The sequence below is a fragment of the Narcine bancroftii genome, chromosome 2 (assembly GCF_036971445.1).
Source record: "Narcine bancroftii isolate sNarBan1 chromosome 2, sNarBan1.hap1, whole genome shotgun sequence".
Lineage (NCBI taxonomy): Eukaryota > Metazoa > Chordata > Chondrichthyes > Torpediniformes > Narcinidae > Narcine > Narcine bancroftii.
The window spans coordinates 13,001,863-13,017,973 of NC_091470.1; the positions used below are offsets into that span (position 1 = coordinate 13,001,863).

Consider the following 16,111-nt stretch of genomic DNA (forward strand, 5'->3'; position numbering starts at 1 on the left):
ATTTTAGCATTTGGGATAGAATTAATATTTTAGGTATAGTTTTTAAAGTATTGTTACAAGCACTGAGATACAGTGAGAAAGTTTGTCTTGCGAGCAGTCCAGTTGTACAACAGTTGGGGGGAAAAATGCAGAGTTAATACAGAGCAGGAGCTCTGGTGTGGGGTTTATTCAAGAATCTGATAATGTTGGGAAATAAACTGTCCTTGAATCTTGTGGTGTGTCATCGTACACATGTGATGGGAGGAAAGAGAAAAGTGTGTGGCCAGGAGGCATGGGTAAAGACTGGCTGCTTTTCTGAGACAATGGGATGTAGCTTGCGTGATAGTCTGAGCTGCATTCATAACTCTTTTAAACTGAAATTTACTTTTCCAAATTGAGGGTGTCATAGGATGTTCAGTTTTGGGAGTTAATCTTCCTATGGTGTTTATTTAACATTGTATTTTATAAGTATAAATATTAAAAATGACAATTGACAAATACATAATATTTCCACATGATGCCATCTTCCTGTGCAGAATAATTCTGCCTACTTCCAATGTTTGAATGTAATATTTCCTGGACATGGTGACCGGAGCACACTGCAGCTGTTTGGAAATATAAGATTATTCATTATAAAAGCAGAAATTAATTTCAAAGAATGAATACAGTCTGGAAAAACATGAAGTCATTCATTATTTAATTTTTAAATGGTCTTAAAACACTGATTTTCAGTGTGACAAGGTTTGATGAAAAAAACAATGTGATAGTACAGAAAGCCCCAAAGAACAGATGCCCTGCATAATTGTGGCTGAGGTGAGGAGATCCTATCCAGGGTGAACCCATGAAAAGCAGCAAGACCAGTCAATGTATCTGGTCTGGGTGCTGAAGGATTGGGGCCCTAATGGACATCTTCAACATCTCACTGCAACAATCCACTGTTCCTTCAGGACTCAAGGCAGCTACCATCATCCTGTGCCCAAGAGAGCAACAGTAACTGGTCTAAACAACTACTGCCTAGTGGCACTAATCTCTACGGTCATGAAGTGGTTTGAGTGGACAGATCTGATCCCACCTTTCAGTGACCTTGGACCTAATCCAGTTTGCCTCCCTTTCAAACTAGCCAACAGACAATGCTATAGCCTTGACCCTCCACTAGAACGTTAGACTGTTCTTCATTGACTTCAGCTGAGTGTTCAATACAATCATACCACTGAAGTTGTGAATAAACTGTCCTTGCTTCAACACACCTCTCTGCAACTGGATTTTGAACTTCTTGACTGAAAATCATTCTCTGTCTGGATTGATAGCAAAACCTTGTGTCCTAAAATACTGAGCCCTGGCACACCTCAAGATTGTGTTCTCAGCCACTACTGTTCAAGACTGCACTGCCAGATTCAGTTCTAACAGAATCAAGTTTGTGGATGACACAACAGTCGTTGACCTCATTGGCAACAATGATGAATCGGATAACAGAGAGGAGGTTAAACGTCTCGTAAAATCGTGCAACAACAACCTGAGTTTCAACGTGATGATACAAAGGACATGATTGCAGAGAAGGAGGGTGAAAGTTGACCATTCTCTGTTAGACATCAATGGTTCTATCACGGAGAGCGCCAAGTTCCTTGGTGTGCATATAAAGGACAACCTATCCTGGACCCACAACACCTCCTCATGAGTCAGAAAGGCTTAGCCTTAAAAGGTTGAGGAAGGCAAGGTTACTGGTCCCCATCTTGACAACATTTCATAGCAGCACAATTGAGAGTATTCTGTGTGGCTGCCTGGTTGCTGCAAAGCATCAGACTGGGGGTCAATACAGTGGATCATCAAATGGTTACTGCAAAGCATCAGACTGGAAGTCAATACAGTGGATCATCAAAATGGCTAAGATTATCACTGAGGTTTCTCTTTCTGCTCAGAAACCTGGCCAGGAATCCTGGGCAAGCATGGCGTCCGCAAGTGCAACGACAATGGGCGCCTCCTGTTGGAGCTCTGCGCAGAACAGCGACTTGTCATTACAAACACCCTTTTTCAGCAGAGGGACAGCCTTAAGACCACCTGGATGCATCCCCGATCCAAACACTGGCACCTCCTGGACTACATCCTGGTGCGAGAAAGTGACAAACAAGATGTGCTCCACACCAGGGTCATGCCTAGCGCAGAATGCCACACTGACCACCGGCTGGTTCGCTGCAAGCTCAACCTTCACTTCAAGCCAAAGCCCAGGAACAATAAAGCCCCCAGAAAGAGGTTCAATGTTGGAAACCTGCAGTCAGACGAAGCGAGAGGAAACTTCCAGGCAAACCTCAAAGCAAAGCTCGACGTTGCAACCCGCCTCACGGACCCGTCCCCTGAAACCCTCTGGGATCAGTTGAAGACTACCATACTGCAATCCACTGAAGAGGTACTGGGCTTCTCCTCCAGGAAAAACAAGGACTGGTTTGACGAAAACAGCCAGGAAATCCAGGAGCTGCTGGCAAAGAAGCGAGCTGCCCACCAGGCTCACCTTACAAAGCCGTCCTGTCCAGAGAAGAAACAAGCCTTCCGTCGCGCATGCAGCCATCTTCAGCGCAAACTCCGGGAGATCCAAAATGAGTGGTGGACTAGCCTCGCCAAACGAACACAGCTCAGCGCGGACTTTGGCGACTTCAGGGGTTTCTACGAGGCTCTAAAGGCTGTGTACGGCCCCTCACCCCAAGTCCAAAGCCCGCTGCGCAGCTCAGACGGCAAAGTCCTCCTCAGCGACAAGATCTCCATCCTCAACCGATGGTCAGAACACTTCCAATCTCTTTTCAATGCCAACCGCTCAGTCCAAGATTCCGCCCTGCTCCAGCTCCCTCAACAGCCCCTAAGGCTAGAGCTGGATGAGGTTCCCACCCTGGATGAGACATATAAGGCAATCGAACAACTGAAAAGTGGCAAAGCAGCAGGTATGGATGGAATCCCCCCAGAAGTCTGGAAGGCTGGCGGCAAAACTCTGCATGCCAAACTGCATGAGTTTTTCAGGCTTTGTTGGGACCAAGGTAAACTGCCTCAGGATCTTCGTGATGCCACCATCATCACCCTGTACAAAAACAAAGGCGAGAAATCAGACTGCTCAAACTACAGGGGAATCACGTTGCTCTCCATTGCAGGCATAATCTTCGCTAGGATTCTACTAAATAGAATAATACCTAGTGTCGCCGAGAATATTCTCCCAGAATCACAGTGCGGCTTTCGCGCAAACAGAGGAACCACTGACATGGTCTTTGCCCTCAGACAGCTCCAAGAAAAGTGCAGAGAACAAAACAAAGGACTCTACATCACCTTTGTTGACCTCACCAAAGCCTTCGACACCGTGAGCAGGAAAGGGCTTTGGCAAATACTAGAGCGCATCGGATGTCCCCCAAAGTTCCTCAACATGATTATCCAACTGCACGAAAACCAACAAGGTCGGGTCAGATACAGCAATGAGCTCTCTGAACCCTTCTCCATTAACAATGGCGTGAAGCAAGGCTGTGTTCTCGCACCATCCCTCTTTTCAATCTTCTTCAGCATGATGCTGAACCAAGCCATGAAAGACCCCAACAATGAAGACGCTGTTTACATCCGGTACCGCACGGATGGCAGTCTCTTCAATCTGAGGCGCCTGCAAGCTCACACCAAGACACAAGAGAAACTTGTCCGTGAACTACTCTTTGCAGATGATGCCGCTTTAGTTGCCCATTCAGAGCCAGCTCTTCAGCGCTTGACGTCCTGCTTTGCGGAAGCTTTGCCCGATAAAGTGACATTTATAAAGGTTTCAATTTGCTGCTGTAAATAACATTCATTTTTCAATATTAAAACCACACTTCCTGCTTAATTGCATATTTTGCTTTCTGTAAGAAGTATTTTTAAAACCCATATCTAAAGAAGCGATTTAGAATTATTACTTAAAATGGTGCTCTTTATATTTAAATTCCAACCTCTGATCTTTATTTTGACATTTGTGGTTCCATATTGTATATTCTGGTCCTGATAATTACAACCTAATCCACTTGGTCCATTGTACAGGTACACCATCCTTTATCCGGAACCCTTGGAGGACAGTGTGTTCCGAATTTCAGGTTTTTCCAGATTTCGGAAAGCCCACCTTAATTCTGCTGGCGTATCCACCCCCACTCCCTTCCAGTCATCCGGCCACCTCCCCCAAGTGCCGGGCGCCTCTCTCCCCACTTACTGGATTTTGGAGCTTTCCGGATTTTAGAAGTCCGAATAAAAGATCGTGTACCTTATAATAGAGCTAGGCTCTTTCCCCCAGTCTTTTAAAAGTTATTCTGGACTTAGCTTCCATCATTGTTTAGTATGGGATATACTGTATGCATGGTAGGTTAATTGTCTCCTGTAAATTATGCCTGATATATTGCCGGTGTTCACATTGTGACGGTGATAGTGATGAGATTGTTAATGGGAATGTAAGAGAAGAATAAGTTACAGGAAGAGAACTGGGGGAGTGTGATTGGTGCTGAGAACCAGCATTTACTCAGTGGTATGAATGCCCTTCTGTGGCAAAAGGATAGACATGATTTACACTGTCAGGCAAAAGATTTCTAGCCTTCTAAAGGCATTCTGATTTGGCCATCAGCTGCCTTACGCAGTAATATATTTATTAATTGAGAATGCATTCTGTTTATACCTGTTTTGAAACCCAGACGATTGTACAATATGACTGATTACTAATAGAACTTGAGAACAGCTCAAGTCCAATTTTCAGTTTTTTTTATCTCATCATTAAGAGGATATCAATGCATGAAAACAGCCTTGGTTTAATCGGTCTTTCCTCATAGCTACAACTTGTCTTTTCTGGAGAGGGCTGGAGTTCCTCAACCGGCCACTACTCCATTACGTGACTCCTCTCATAGCTACAACTTGTCAATCATACCAACATCCTTGTAACTTTTCCACCCTCTCCAGTCCAATTACATCATTCCTGCAATGCAGTGATCACAATTGTATAAAAATACTGAAGCTTGGCCTAGCTTGTATTGCACACTGTCATAGCATAACCTCCTTTAGAACCTTAGGACATTACAGAACTGCTGTGCCAAATTTATATTCCACCTAGCACCATCAACCTGTATCCGAACCATAGCTCTCCATACACGTCTCATATAGCCAATTGTCTCAAATGTCAAAATCAACCTTGCATCCACCACCTTCGCTGGCAGCTCATTCCACTTTCTCACCACCCTCTAAATGAATTTCCCCTTGAACATTTCACCTTTAACCCATGTCCCTTAGTTCCTGTCTCATCTAACCTCCGTGGAAAAAGCCTGTTTGCATGAACTCTATTTATGCCTCTCAAAATGTTGTATATTTCAACCAAATCTCTCTTCATTCTTTGACACTCCAAGGAATAAAGTCCTAACCCATTCAACATTTCCCTCTAACTCATCACCTCAACCCCTGGAATCCTCATTCCAAGTGACTGCAATACATTTTCTTGCTACTCCTAAAGCTAAGTTAACAAATTTCATTTGAACCTTTCCTTACTCCTTGTGCTTATTTCTTCCCCTTCACTCTCTAACTTTTCTCTCCCCCTCCCTTCCTTGTGGTTTCCCTGTACCCGCCTCTTCAACTCTCACACCACTAACTCTGGGCCCCTCTCCCGGCTTCTTTCCCCCTTTATTTATGTAATATCACCCCCTTTCCTTTAGACATGATAAAGGGTCCAGAGCTCCAGGCACAAAATGTTGACTGACCATTTCTACCCATGGATGCTGCCTGAACTTGCTCAGTTCCTCCATCTTCTCAATACTTGCTCATAGCTTAGAACCAGTCTGTTTGGCATTCTTACATCAATCTTCCATTCCAGCCTTTTCTCACCATGTTTTATTTGAATCTCGCACGACGAAAAATAATAGTAATTTCTGTCAAGTTTTTATCAGTAATGCAGGTCATTGAGACGGAGCAGCCTCATGGTTTGGCACAGATTATATGGCCCAAAAGGACTGCTTCCATGCTGTACTGTTCTAAGGACCTAGATGGATGAGAAGAGAGAAAGGGATAGTGGGGGGGGGCAAGAAATTGAAGAATTCAGTGTTCATGTCATGGACTGAATACCATCCATGCAGTATATAAGGTGCCAGCTTTAATTTTGTTTGGCCTCACTCTGGTATTGGAATATATAACATATATAGCTCAGCAAAATAGTAGGGGAGAGGGATTGACTATGTTGTTCTTCAGCGAGCCAAGATGTCTGTTGTACATCACAATCCCCATTCTATTATGTATTTTATTTGAATGTACTGTTTCAAAATAGGGAGAATCCTGGAAATTATAGACCTGTGAGTCTAATGTCAGCAGTGTGCAAACTTTTTGAGAGGATTTTTGGATTGGAACAGTGAGAATGTTGAACAAACGAAGGAACTGCTCACACTAACCATCTGAGACTCTCATGTTCGTGAAACAATATTTATTTATTTGTTTGTTTGTATTGACGAAATACTTGTCCTGCATATGTACTGTTTGACTGTATGTGAGTTATGTCTGGTTGTGTGTCTGCATTTATTGCACTGAGGGCTGGAGAACGCTGTTTCGCCGGGTTGTACTTGTACAATCAGATGACAATAAACTTGGCTTGACTTTAAGGACTGGATTTAACATTTAAGAGACTCTCACAGGCACAAGGAAAGAAAAGGTAGGAAAGTTTTAATTTGGGACCCAACATCAAGGGCTGAAAGACCTGTACTATACTATGTTCTACAGGTGCCTAACCTTTTATCTGGAATTCCAAAAACCGGCACTTTTTTTGCTAGATGACAACTGCTCATCAAAAATGCAGTTTGGCACCAAATGTGGCCCGACGCAACGCTAGATCAACTCCCATATATCCCATCGGGTTCTGCTACTTTATAAGTGCCTCCAAATTGCCTATACTGGTGCCCGTCCGCGTCACGGAGCTTTCAGTAGACCTGGCGGCGACTCAATGGCTTTTATCGCTACCGAAAATTCCCCGTCACAGCTGAAACAGCTGTACCAGCCCAGGGGAACCGAGAAGGGGGACATTCTCCTGGCACTGGTACAGCGAGGGGTTGGTGCAGAGGGAGAGGTGGCAGCGCTCACGGGTGGGCAAGAGAGGGACGGCAGCACAACGCAGGTGGGCAAGGGAGAGATGGCATCACTGGGGGCAGGCGAGGGAGAGACGGCAGCGCGATGGGTTGGGGGTGGAAACAGCAGAGCAACTCGGGCAGGTGAGGTGGGGTGAGAGACAGCAGCACAACTCGGGTGGGGGGCTGGAGATGGCAGAACGACTCAAGTGGGCTTAAAGGGACAGAAATCAAAATGACTGAAATCTGTAAGATTCCAAGCAACGGCAGGTGTCTGGTCCCAATAATCCCGGATAAAAAGTTAGGCACCCGTAAAATACGAAATACCGATAGTGACTGTAGTCAATCTGGATGTGGCCTTGTAACAGTTTACAATAGAAGTCCGAAAATCCAGACTGCTCAAGGATTGGGATCGGTCTGGACTTTCGGATTTTCCAGATTCTCGGGCAGTACTTTCAAAATTCAAATTTATCGAGGAATTAAGAGATAAACAGGTAAATTTTGATAATTTATACCTTAGCAAATACAGCATGCTTAATTTTTCAAAACGAGTAGTTTTAAAGAAAAATAACACTTGACAAAAATGTATGTTGAGCATAAATCTTTTTCACTGTAAATAAAAGTGTGTAATGCTTAAAAATGAACATTGTAAAAGAAAAATAGTGTACAAATGAAAGCAGGTCATTTCATACAACTTAATTATTTTTAGTTTATTAACTAAACATTTTCATATAAAATACAAAGTGCATAAAAACATTTTATTTGTTAATTTCACGACTTCTCTTGTGTCTGCTGTGCTCCTTGTGGTTGTGTATCTGGTGCTTACACACACACGCACTCAAAAGCCCACTAAATTTTAAAAGTTGGAGAAATTTAGAAAAGACGAATTCTCGGGTTGTCTGGATTTCTGGCATCTGGATTTTTGGACTTCTACTGCAGCTAGCTTTGCAGGTATGTAGATCCTCCAGATTCTTGCCTTTTTTCTATTATTCACCTTAGTTGTCCCACTTGCTGAATTTTGACTGTAGGAAACAATCTATGCAAGTCTGTTGTCCTCTAATGGTTTCACACACTCGTTCCAGAGAGTGGATCAGATAGTAAAGAGCATTTTCCTCTGCTTTTTCTGCATTTAACATCTGTAGTTTTCCTAAAATTATAATTGAACCCAAAGATTTCTATGGAAAAAACAATGTTTTTCAACTTGGAAAAGCATTTTGCTCTAATCTTTTAAAAGAAAAATCAGAATGAATGAAAAGGTTTGGGGAAGAATTTGATCATGTTGGCTAAAATTGAGCACGAATGGGTTTAATTAAAGAAATAACAAAATGGTGCTCTCTTCGTATGATGATGTAATGGCTATTTTCAGCTCTTTTTGCACTGTTTTCATCAAGAATGCCTTAAGTACTTCAGTCTTCCGGTGTATCCTGAGAATTCTATGTCATTTATATTAAATGTTATTAAAGTGGCACAGTTACTAATTTAACTGACTATTGTTTTATTCTATCTGGTACCATTGGTTGAAATGTAACTGGTGTGAAGGGTTTCAATGGTATTGTTTGCCGAGCAACAAAACAGGAAGTTTTTTTTTTCCGAATGACTTACTTAACGCTGCCGATAATCAAAATCCCAAGCTTGCCCTTGTAACCCCAGCAACGAGAAAAATAAAGTTTTCATGAAGACTCTTTTCACGCTGCTTTTTGAAACTGTTTACTTCTCAGATGAGCAGGAATTAGTTGATAACCTTCCCAACATGAACATAGTTGGTAACATTTATATGAAAACTATGTAGTGGGGGAAGATGTATTTAATCTGGGATTGAGAATATTGATCCACGATACTGAGCTCTTCTGTCGTCCCCATCTCAGTGCTACTTCTACCAGGAATCTCCACCCCACACTGAAGACCTTCCCTCACCTTAAGCCTCTTCCTCCCCATGTATACCTTGTTCTGGCCTTCTGCTTGCTCTGGATCTTTACATTTCCAACTACCACTGAGACATTAACCGCCTCAACTTAACCACTCCCCTCACTTATTCTAATCTCATCCCCCTCGGAGCACTCTGCCCTCCACTCTCTCCACAGCAATCCCAACCTCACTATCCTTCCCACAGCTTTTCAATGGCTCCTCTAACTTGCCCCTTGAACAGGACCCCACCAAAAAAACTTCAAGCCACCATCTTATGCATCACCTCTGACCTCATCACTCACGGTCATCTCCCTCCACTGCCTCTAACTTCATGGTTTCCCAACTCAGCGCTGCCCTGTTCAGTCTCCTACTCAAGATTCATAAACCCCAGAAGACTCATTGTTTCTGCATGCTCCTGTCCACTTGGTGTCATCTTAAGTCAACTCAACTTTTTCCCCCAGTCTAATCCCTCCCTACCTACAACCGCAATGGCTTATATGCCCTCCATCACTTCAGCAACTCCATTTCCCAGAAATTTGCCACCTTATTTTCACCATGGTTGTCCAATGTCTATTATAGTAAGTTTGTCAACACAAAGCATGGTTGGGGGGGGGAGGGTGGGGGAGAAGGAGAGGGCCCCATCCCCCATACTGAAGGTCTCAAAACCCTCGATCTTTCTCAACAGACCCAACAAGACCTCTCCATCACAACCTACTCTGACTGGCAGAACTTGTTCTCACCCCCAATCTCTTCTCTTTGTCTCATCCCATTTTGTCCAAGTCAAAGGAGATAGCTATGAGTACCTGTATACCCACACTGATCCCACTGCCCCACTCTCTCCCCACAGCCCCTTGTTGGTCTTCACATTGATCCCACTGCCCTGCTCTCTCCCCACAGACTCCACACTGATCCCTACTTACAAATAAAAAGTTTACTGGTACACTACAGTATCCCCTATAGCTTTGCGAGGTATATAATACGGTGTTCGCACAGTGTCCACATCACATAATGTCCAATGTCACAGAACTTATTGTGAACGTTAAGTGACGCATACCTGTATATTTTTGCCTTCTATGGACACTGTGACCTGAGTTTCTCCAGCACTTTTGTTTATTAAATTAGGAATATTGTTTTGGGCTTCAAAGGCAGTGGCTTATTCAGCTTCAGGAATACAGTTGTTTACAGTTTGGCATTCAAAAGCTGAACATTTTAAAATGTTCACGAGATGAGTTAGAATAACTCGTTAAAGTGATTAATTTACTCTGCTCCTTGCCTCTATTATCAAATTACTGCCCTTTCCTTCTCCCCCACCCCCCTCCCACCATGTTTTGTGTTGACACAATTACTTATGAATTCTTAAAACACCATATTATTGAAATGCAGTAAAATGATCATCTCAAAATATTGGCCCTTCTTTGACAGAACTGCACCAGGCACTGCCTCTCCTATTCTCATCATACTCAGTTACTTGTTATCTCTTACTTGGAGATAGCATCCACTTTGATGGGTGATGGAAAATGTCTCTCCTGTCCTTTAATTTAAAATTGTGTCCTCTGTTATTTGTGTATTGAAGTCCATCTTGTAAAGTTGTTCTGGACAGTGATTGATGGTGATTGTTTTCATGCTTCTCTTGTGACTTTGTTTACTCAAGTTCTATGTACTGTTATTCTTAAACTTGAAGTGCCGTTTAAGCTTGTATTGAAGGTCCTTGTCAGTAGTCTAACCCCAGCCTTGTTTTATCAATTTAAAGATTTTTGCATCTCACTTATTTGCAAGACTTCATTTTTTAAATGATGTTGTCTTTGGTAAATTCCAAGCGTATATTATCAGCTACACAGTCATTTTCTCAGCGTGGTGTACGTACCTTCAATCCTGTTTTGTGAACAAGGCTTCAACTTGAATATGGTCTGCTTTGTCTTTCAGTATAATCATGGCATGATGGTTAAACTTACTGTACTAGCATCCAGAGGCCTGGATTCTGAATGCTTGGTCCAGAAGAATCTGGAGAAGTGTTAAATCCCAGCAATCCTAAGTAGCAAAATCAATTTGGGAATTAAAAAGTAAAATACCCAAAGTGCCTGGATGGTCAAAAAGGTTTTGATTTTTAAATGTCTTTTGGCAGAAAATAAATGTCCACATTTGACCCACACCAATGCAGTTGGCTGAACAGGACTGACCTTTGGTAGTTGGTTGGGGGCAATTAGAGCTGGGCAATAAATGGCAGAGCAAGGTGTAATGAATGGATCATTTAAAAAATGAAGATGTTGTTTGGCTCCATAACTGCAATGGAGTTTAGTCTTTCAGACGACTGGTACTTTAAAATGATATTTGAAACTGGACTGTATGGGCAATAATTCCTACGTTCAACCCATTTTGGCTTATCTTGGGGCACAGTTTTTCTCTCTTGTGTACCTGCAGGGAAAATGACCTTGCTTCTAATAGAATAATATTAGTGTTATTTAGCGAGGGAACAATAGCTTACTGAAGTTAGTTAATTTATAAATGCGAAAAAAGCACCAGCCTGAGGAACAGCTTCTTCCCATGGACAGTGAGACTGCTGAACAGCCGCTAAAAACAACTCCCTGTGACTCTTTATTTATTTATATGTGTGTATATGTGTGTGTATGTACGTTTGTTTGCATTGTTTTTTCACCATGGACCGGAGAATGCTGTTTTGTCGGGTTATACAGTTCCAATCAGATCATAAATAAACTTGAACTTGAAAGAGTGCAGAGGAGATTCACCAGGATGTGACTTGGGATAGTGTTCTCTTGTGAGTAGAGTGGGTAGACTGAGTTTGTTTCCTTGAAGCCAAGGAGGCTGAGGGGGGAAGTTCATTGAGATGCACAGAATTCTAGGCATAGACAGGGTGGATAGTAGAACACTGTTTCCCATAACAGAGGTGTGGAAAATATTATTGCCCTAGGTGCAGGAATGGAGGAAGAGGTTTAGCAGTATTTTTAAGAATATAAGCGCAGTAACAGGCTATTTTGGCCCATGAGCCTGTGCCACACAATTAACCTACAACTCTCAGTTTGTTTTGAAGGGTGGGAGGAAACCAGAGACCCCCATGGGAAAACCCTCGCAGACAATGGAAGAACATCCTAACAGACAGCGCTGGATTCGAACCCCAGTCCTGGTGACTGGCGCAAAACAGCGTTGTGCTAACCGCTCCATTAACTGTGTTGCATGTGGTTGGAACTGCAATCCACTGCACTAATTGGTGGTGGATACTGGTGCTGTTACTTCATTTAAGAAGGCTGTGGATTAAGTGCTGGTAAATGGAATTAATGTGGCTGGGTAACTGATGGTCAACATGAATGAGCTGTGCTACATGTGGCTAAAAGAGCAGAATTTAACTCCGATAGAATTTCACCAAGTTTCCCCTCCAAGTTGCACTCCATCCTCACATGGAAATAGATTGCCATTCCTTCTTCATCACTGAGCCTAAATTATGACCTCTGTCCACAATAGCATTGTGGGAATATCTTCATAATAAGTACAAGAAGATGGTTCAATAGTATTTCATAACCATTGGGCTGAGACTAGAAAAATGAACAAAGAAAATGTTTTTTAAGGACTGGGTGCTTTATTGAGATGGAAATCTTTTAGTGAAGTTTATTATGCTTGAAGGTTGGTAATACTCAGCATTTGTCTTATAAATCTTACTCTGAGTGCTGATAAGCGTTTAGTTTCACATTTAACACATGCAAAATAATTTTCATACAAATTAAACTGATTTCTTATCTAAGCCTTCAGCAAATATTAAATTGTTAAATGAAATTTTTGATACAGTATGTAGTGGATGTAAATACTTTGTTTAGTGTGACAGTTAACATGCACACAGGGCATGGTTTCTAGGAATACATTATAGCACAAGAATATGTAATACATGCAGGTGTATGTAATTTAAGTATACAGGTTGCAGATTTCATTTTTCACCATTGTTATGGGTTATATTAGTATGGTTATGGATAAATATGTCTTTTTACCCCCTCCATAAATCTTCGTCCGCGAAGCCAAGCCAAGGAAATGTCCACGTCAGCTGCAGGCTCGTTTGTGGCTGACAAGTCCGATGCGGGACAGGCAGATACGGTTGCAGCGGTTGCAGGGGAAAATTGGTTGGTTGGGGTTGGGTGTTGGGTTTTTCCTCCTTTGCCTTTTGTCCTATAGAAGGTTGACATGATGGTGGCTGGTAGCCTTGCCTGCTTTGGTCTTCTCAGGATTCCAAGGAACTTGGTGCTCTCCAATCTCCCCATTACAGTTAATTATGTGTAGTGGAGGATGGTCATTCCGGATCCTCCTGAAGTCCATGACTATCTCCTTCTTCTTGTCCACATGGTGTGTTATTCTCACACCATATCATGAGATTTTCCACCTCTTCTCATTGTTGTGGCTACAAATTTGATGACTCTGTTCGAGCTGGATCTGGCAAAGCAGGTGTGACTCAGTAGCATGAAGAAGAGCAGGCTGAACACACAGGTGCGCCTGTGCTCGGTGTGCCAATGTTCAACCTTCTGCTACCAATCAGGACAGATTTTTCTGATTCTGCCTGCAGCGTTTCCAGTCTTGATCCTTTTAGAATTAATGGCAAGAATATCAGAATAGAAAGGAAGAATTCTCTAACCATACAATCTCACAAGGCAATTAATTGAATCTTTACAGTTTATATTCATAACTTTCAATAATGGCTGTTAACCCTTGCGTGATTACTCCAAATTAAAGAAAAAACTTTAAAATAATTCTGCCCATTCTTTTCTGCCAGGTTCAAGGTAAGGACCCCTCAGTGGATATTACGCAGGAGCTTGTGGACGAGTCTGAAGAGGAGCGTTTTGATGACATGTCATCTCCAGGATTGGAGCTTCCACCATGCGAGTTAAGCAGACTGGAAGAGTTGGCAGAACTGGTTGCTGCGTCACTACCCTCACCCTTGCGGCGAGAGAAGCTCGCACTTGCACTGGAAAACGAGGGCTATATTAAGAAGCTCTTGGAACTTTTTCATGTGTGTGAGGACTTGGAAAATGTTGAAGGACTGCACCACTTGTATGAAATAATAAAAGGAATTTTCCTTTTGAACAGAACTGCACTTTTTGAAGTCATGTTTTCAGAAGAATGTATAATGGACGTAATAGGATGCCTAGAATATGACCCTTCTTTATCCCTGCCAAGAAAACACAGAGAATTCCTGACAAAGACAGCTAAGTTTAAAGAGGTGATTCCCATATCTGATCCAGAACTTAAACAGAAAATCCATCAGACGTACAGAGTGCAGTACATACAGGATATGGTCCTACCTACTCCCTCCGTATTTGAGGAAAACATGTTATCAACACTTCACTCCTTCATCTTTTTTAATAAAGTTGAAATAGTTGGTATGCTTCAGGTAAGCACATTGCATCTATCATCACATGAAGGAAAAGTTGACCAAGTACAGCATTGAGATGTGACCAAGTTGATACTGGTTTCCTTGTGGGTGTTTCACTGGACAAGGTTTGTGGAACTTTTGAATTAAGTTTAAAACGTTCAGCAATGCAAATGTAGATTTTTGTCCCTACAAACCTTTATCTTGAGTCAGCATTTTTGACCCTTTTAATTTTGCAATGAAGTAAAGGTCTTCACTTAGGACTTTGATAATATTGATCACAATTGGTGGTGTTAGAACATTAGAGGCATTATATTGATCTCAGTGCAAATTTTGATCTTGAACAATGAAAATATTTGCTAAATTGGCACGTTTGTGACACTTGCCGCTTACAAATATTGCTTCAGGATAAGAAGCCACATCAAACATCCTTGTTTAAACTTCTCACTGTGCAACCATCTTAAAAGAGAATGTTGTTGCATTTGGTTTTATGAAAAAAATCAATCACCATCAATGTTGAAGAAAAGTTATTTTACAATTCAGGTTAAAAAAAAACCTTTTATTTCTGCATTGATGCCTCGGAGGTGATTTATTTTTTTTGATTGAACTGAAGTTTTACAACCTCTTTGCCTCAATTTTGGATGCTGGTTTTACTTCTAAGACTTTGCTTGTCTCCCTCTCCCTCACTCTGTGGGGAAGGCTGCAAACACAGGGGGGGGGGGGGGGGGGGGGGGACACGTTGGGATGATGTGGGTTGTACAAGGCTTCAGAAGAAATTTTAACCAAGACCTTCAGTGACAGGTGGAAGGGATTGGGTTCAAGGGCAGTCATTATTAGGTGCTCTGAAACTTGACAGAGATTTGGTTGAGCTGAATTTTATTGAAGAGGGAGAATTGGAGGGCAGATAAAGAAACTATTAGATTGTTCAAACCTCCACTTGTCCTATAGGTTGGTGCAGAGTAAAGGGGATTAGTATATGGCAAAATATTACAATGCCTTACATCTTCTTTTTAACTTTATTTATTCATTCAAAAAACAAATAATATATGACGTATACATCAATTAACCATAAACATTAACATTTTTTTAAATATAAAAAAAAGAAAGAAAAGAACCCCCCCCCCTTCAGCCAACTCTCCTAAGGAGAGCCATAAAGAAAAAATATTAAAGAAAAATTAAATATACATATTAAGATCTAATCAATGTAAATATTCTGAATATAACAACCACTTATTAATAAAAAAATTATAATTATCATGCGAAACATAGTAATTTTTTTACATTATTAAACAATATTTCATCTCATTATGCCAATATCAATCATATTTGTATCTTTCCACGTACTAGCAATACATTTTTTCGCTACGGATAAAGCTAAATATACAAAAGCAAGCTGAAACGTATCTAATCCCAAGCCTTTCAGAGGTTGCAAACTACCCAATAAAAATACTGTTGGATCTAAAACTATTTTAATCTTATACAGATATTCTAAAAACGATTGAATTTTCTTCCAAAAAGATTGTATATGTCTTCTTTGGCTTGGCTTCGCGGACGAAGATTTATGGAGGGGGTAAATGTATATGTATACATGACCAAACAGCATGAAAAAAAGTTCCAACCGTATCACCACATTGAAAACACAAATCTGATTCATGAAAACCATACTTTTTTTAATTTTTCAGGTGTTAAGTATAATTGATGTAAAAAATTATAGTTAATCATTGCATAACGAACATTTATCAATCTAGTTACACTATCATAACAGATATCTAACCAATCATCTTCGGAAAAAATAAAACCA

General features: G+C 41.4%; 1 protein-coding gene across 4 annotated transcripts in view; it reads left to right on the top strand.

Annotated features, from left to right (window-relative positions):
* smek1 (SMEK homolog 1, suppressor of mek1 (Dictyostelium)) overlaps nucleotides 1–16,111 on the top strand; it is a 198,652-nt gene that overhangs the window by 85,025 nt on the left and 97,516 nt on the right. For all 4 annotated transcript variants that reach the window (XM_069915878.1, XM_069915879.1, XM_069915880.1 and 1 more), the window contains one exon: nucleotides 13,714–14,331. In XM_069915878.1, coding sequence (XP_069771979.1) covers nucleotides 13,714–14,331 — 618 coding nt within the window. The remainder of the gene's footprint in view (nucleotides 1–13,713; nucleotides 14,332–16,111) is intronic.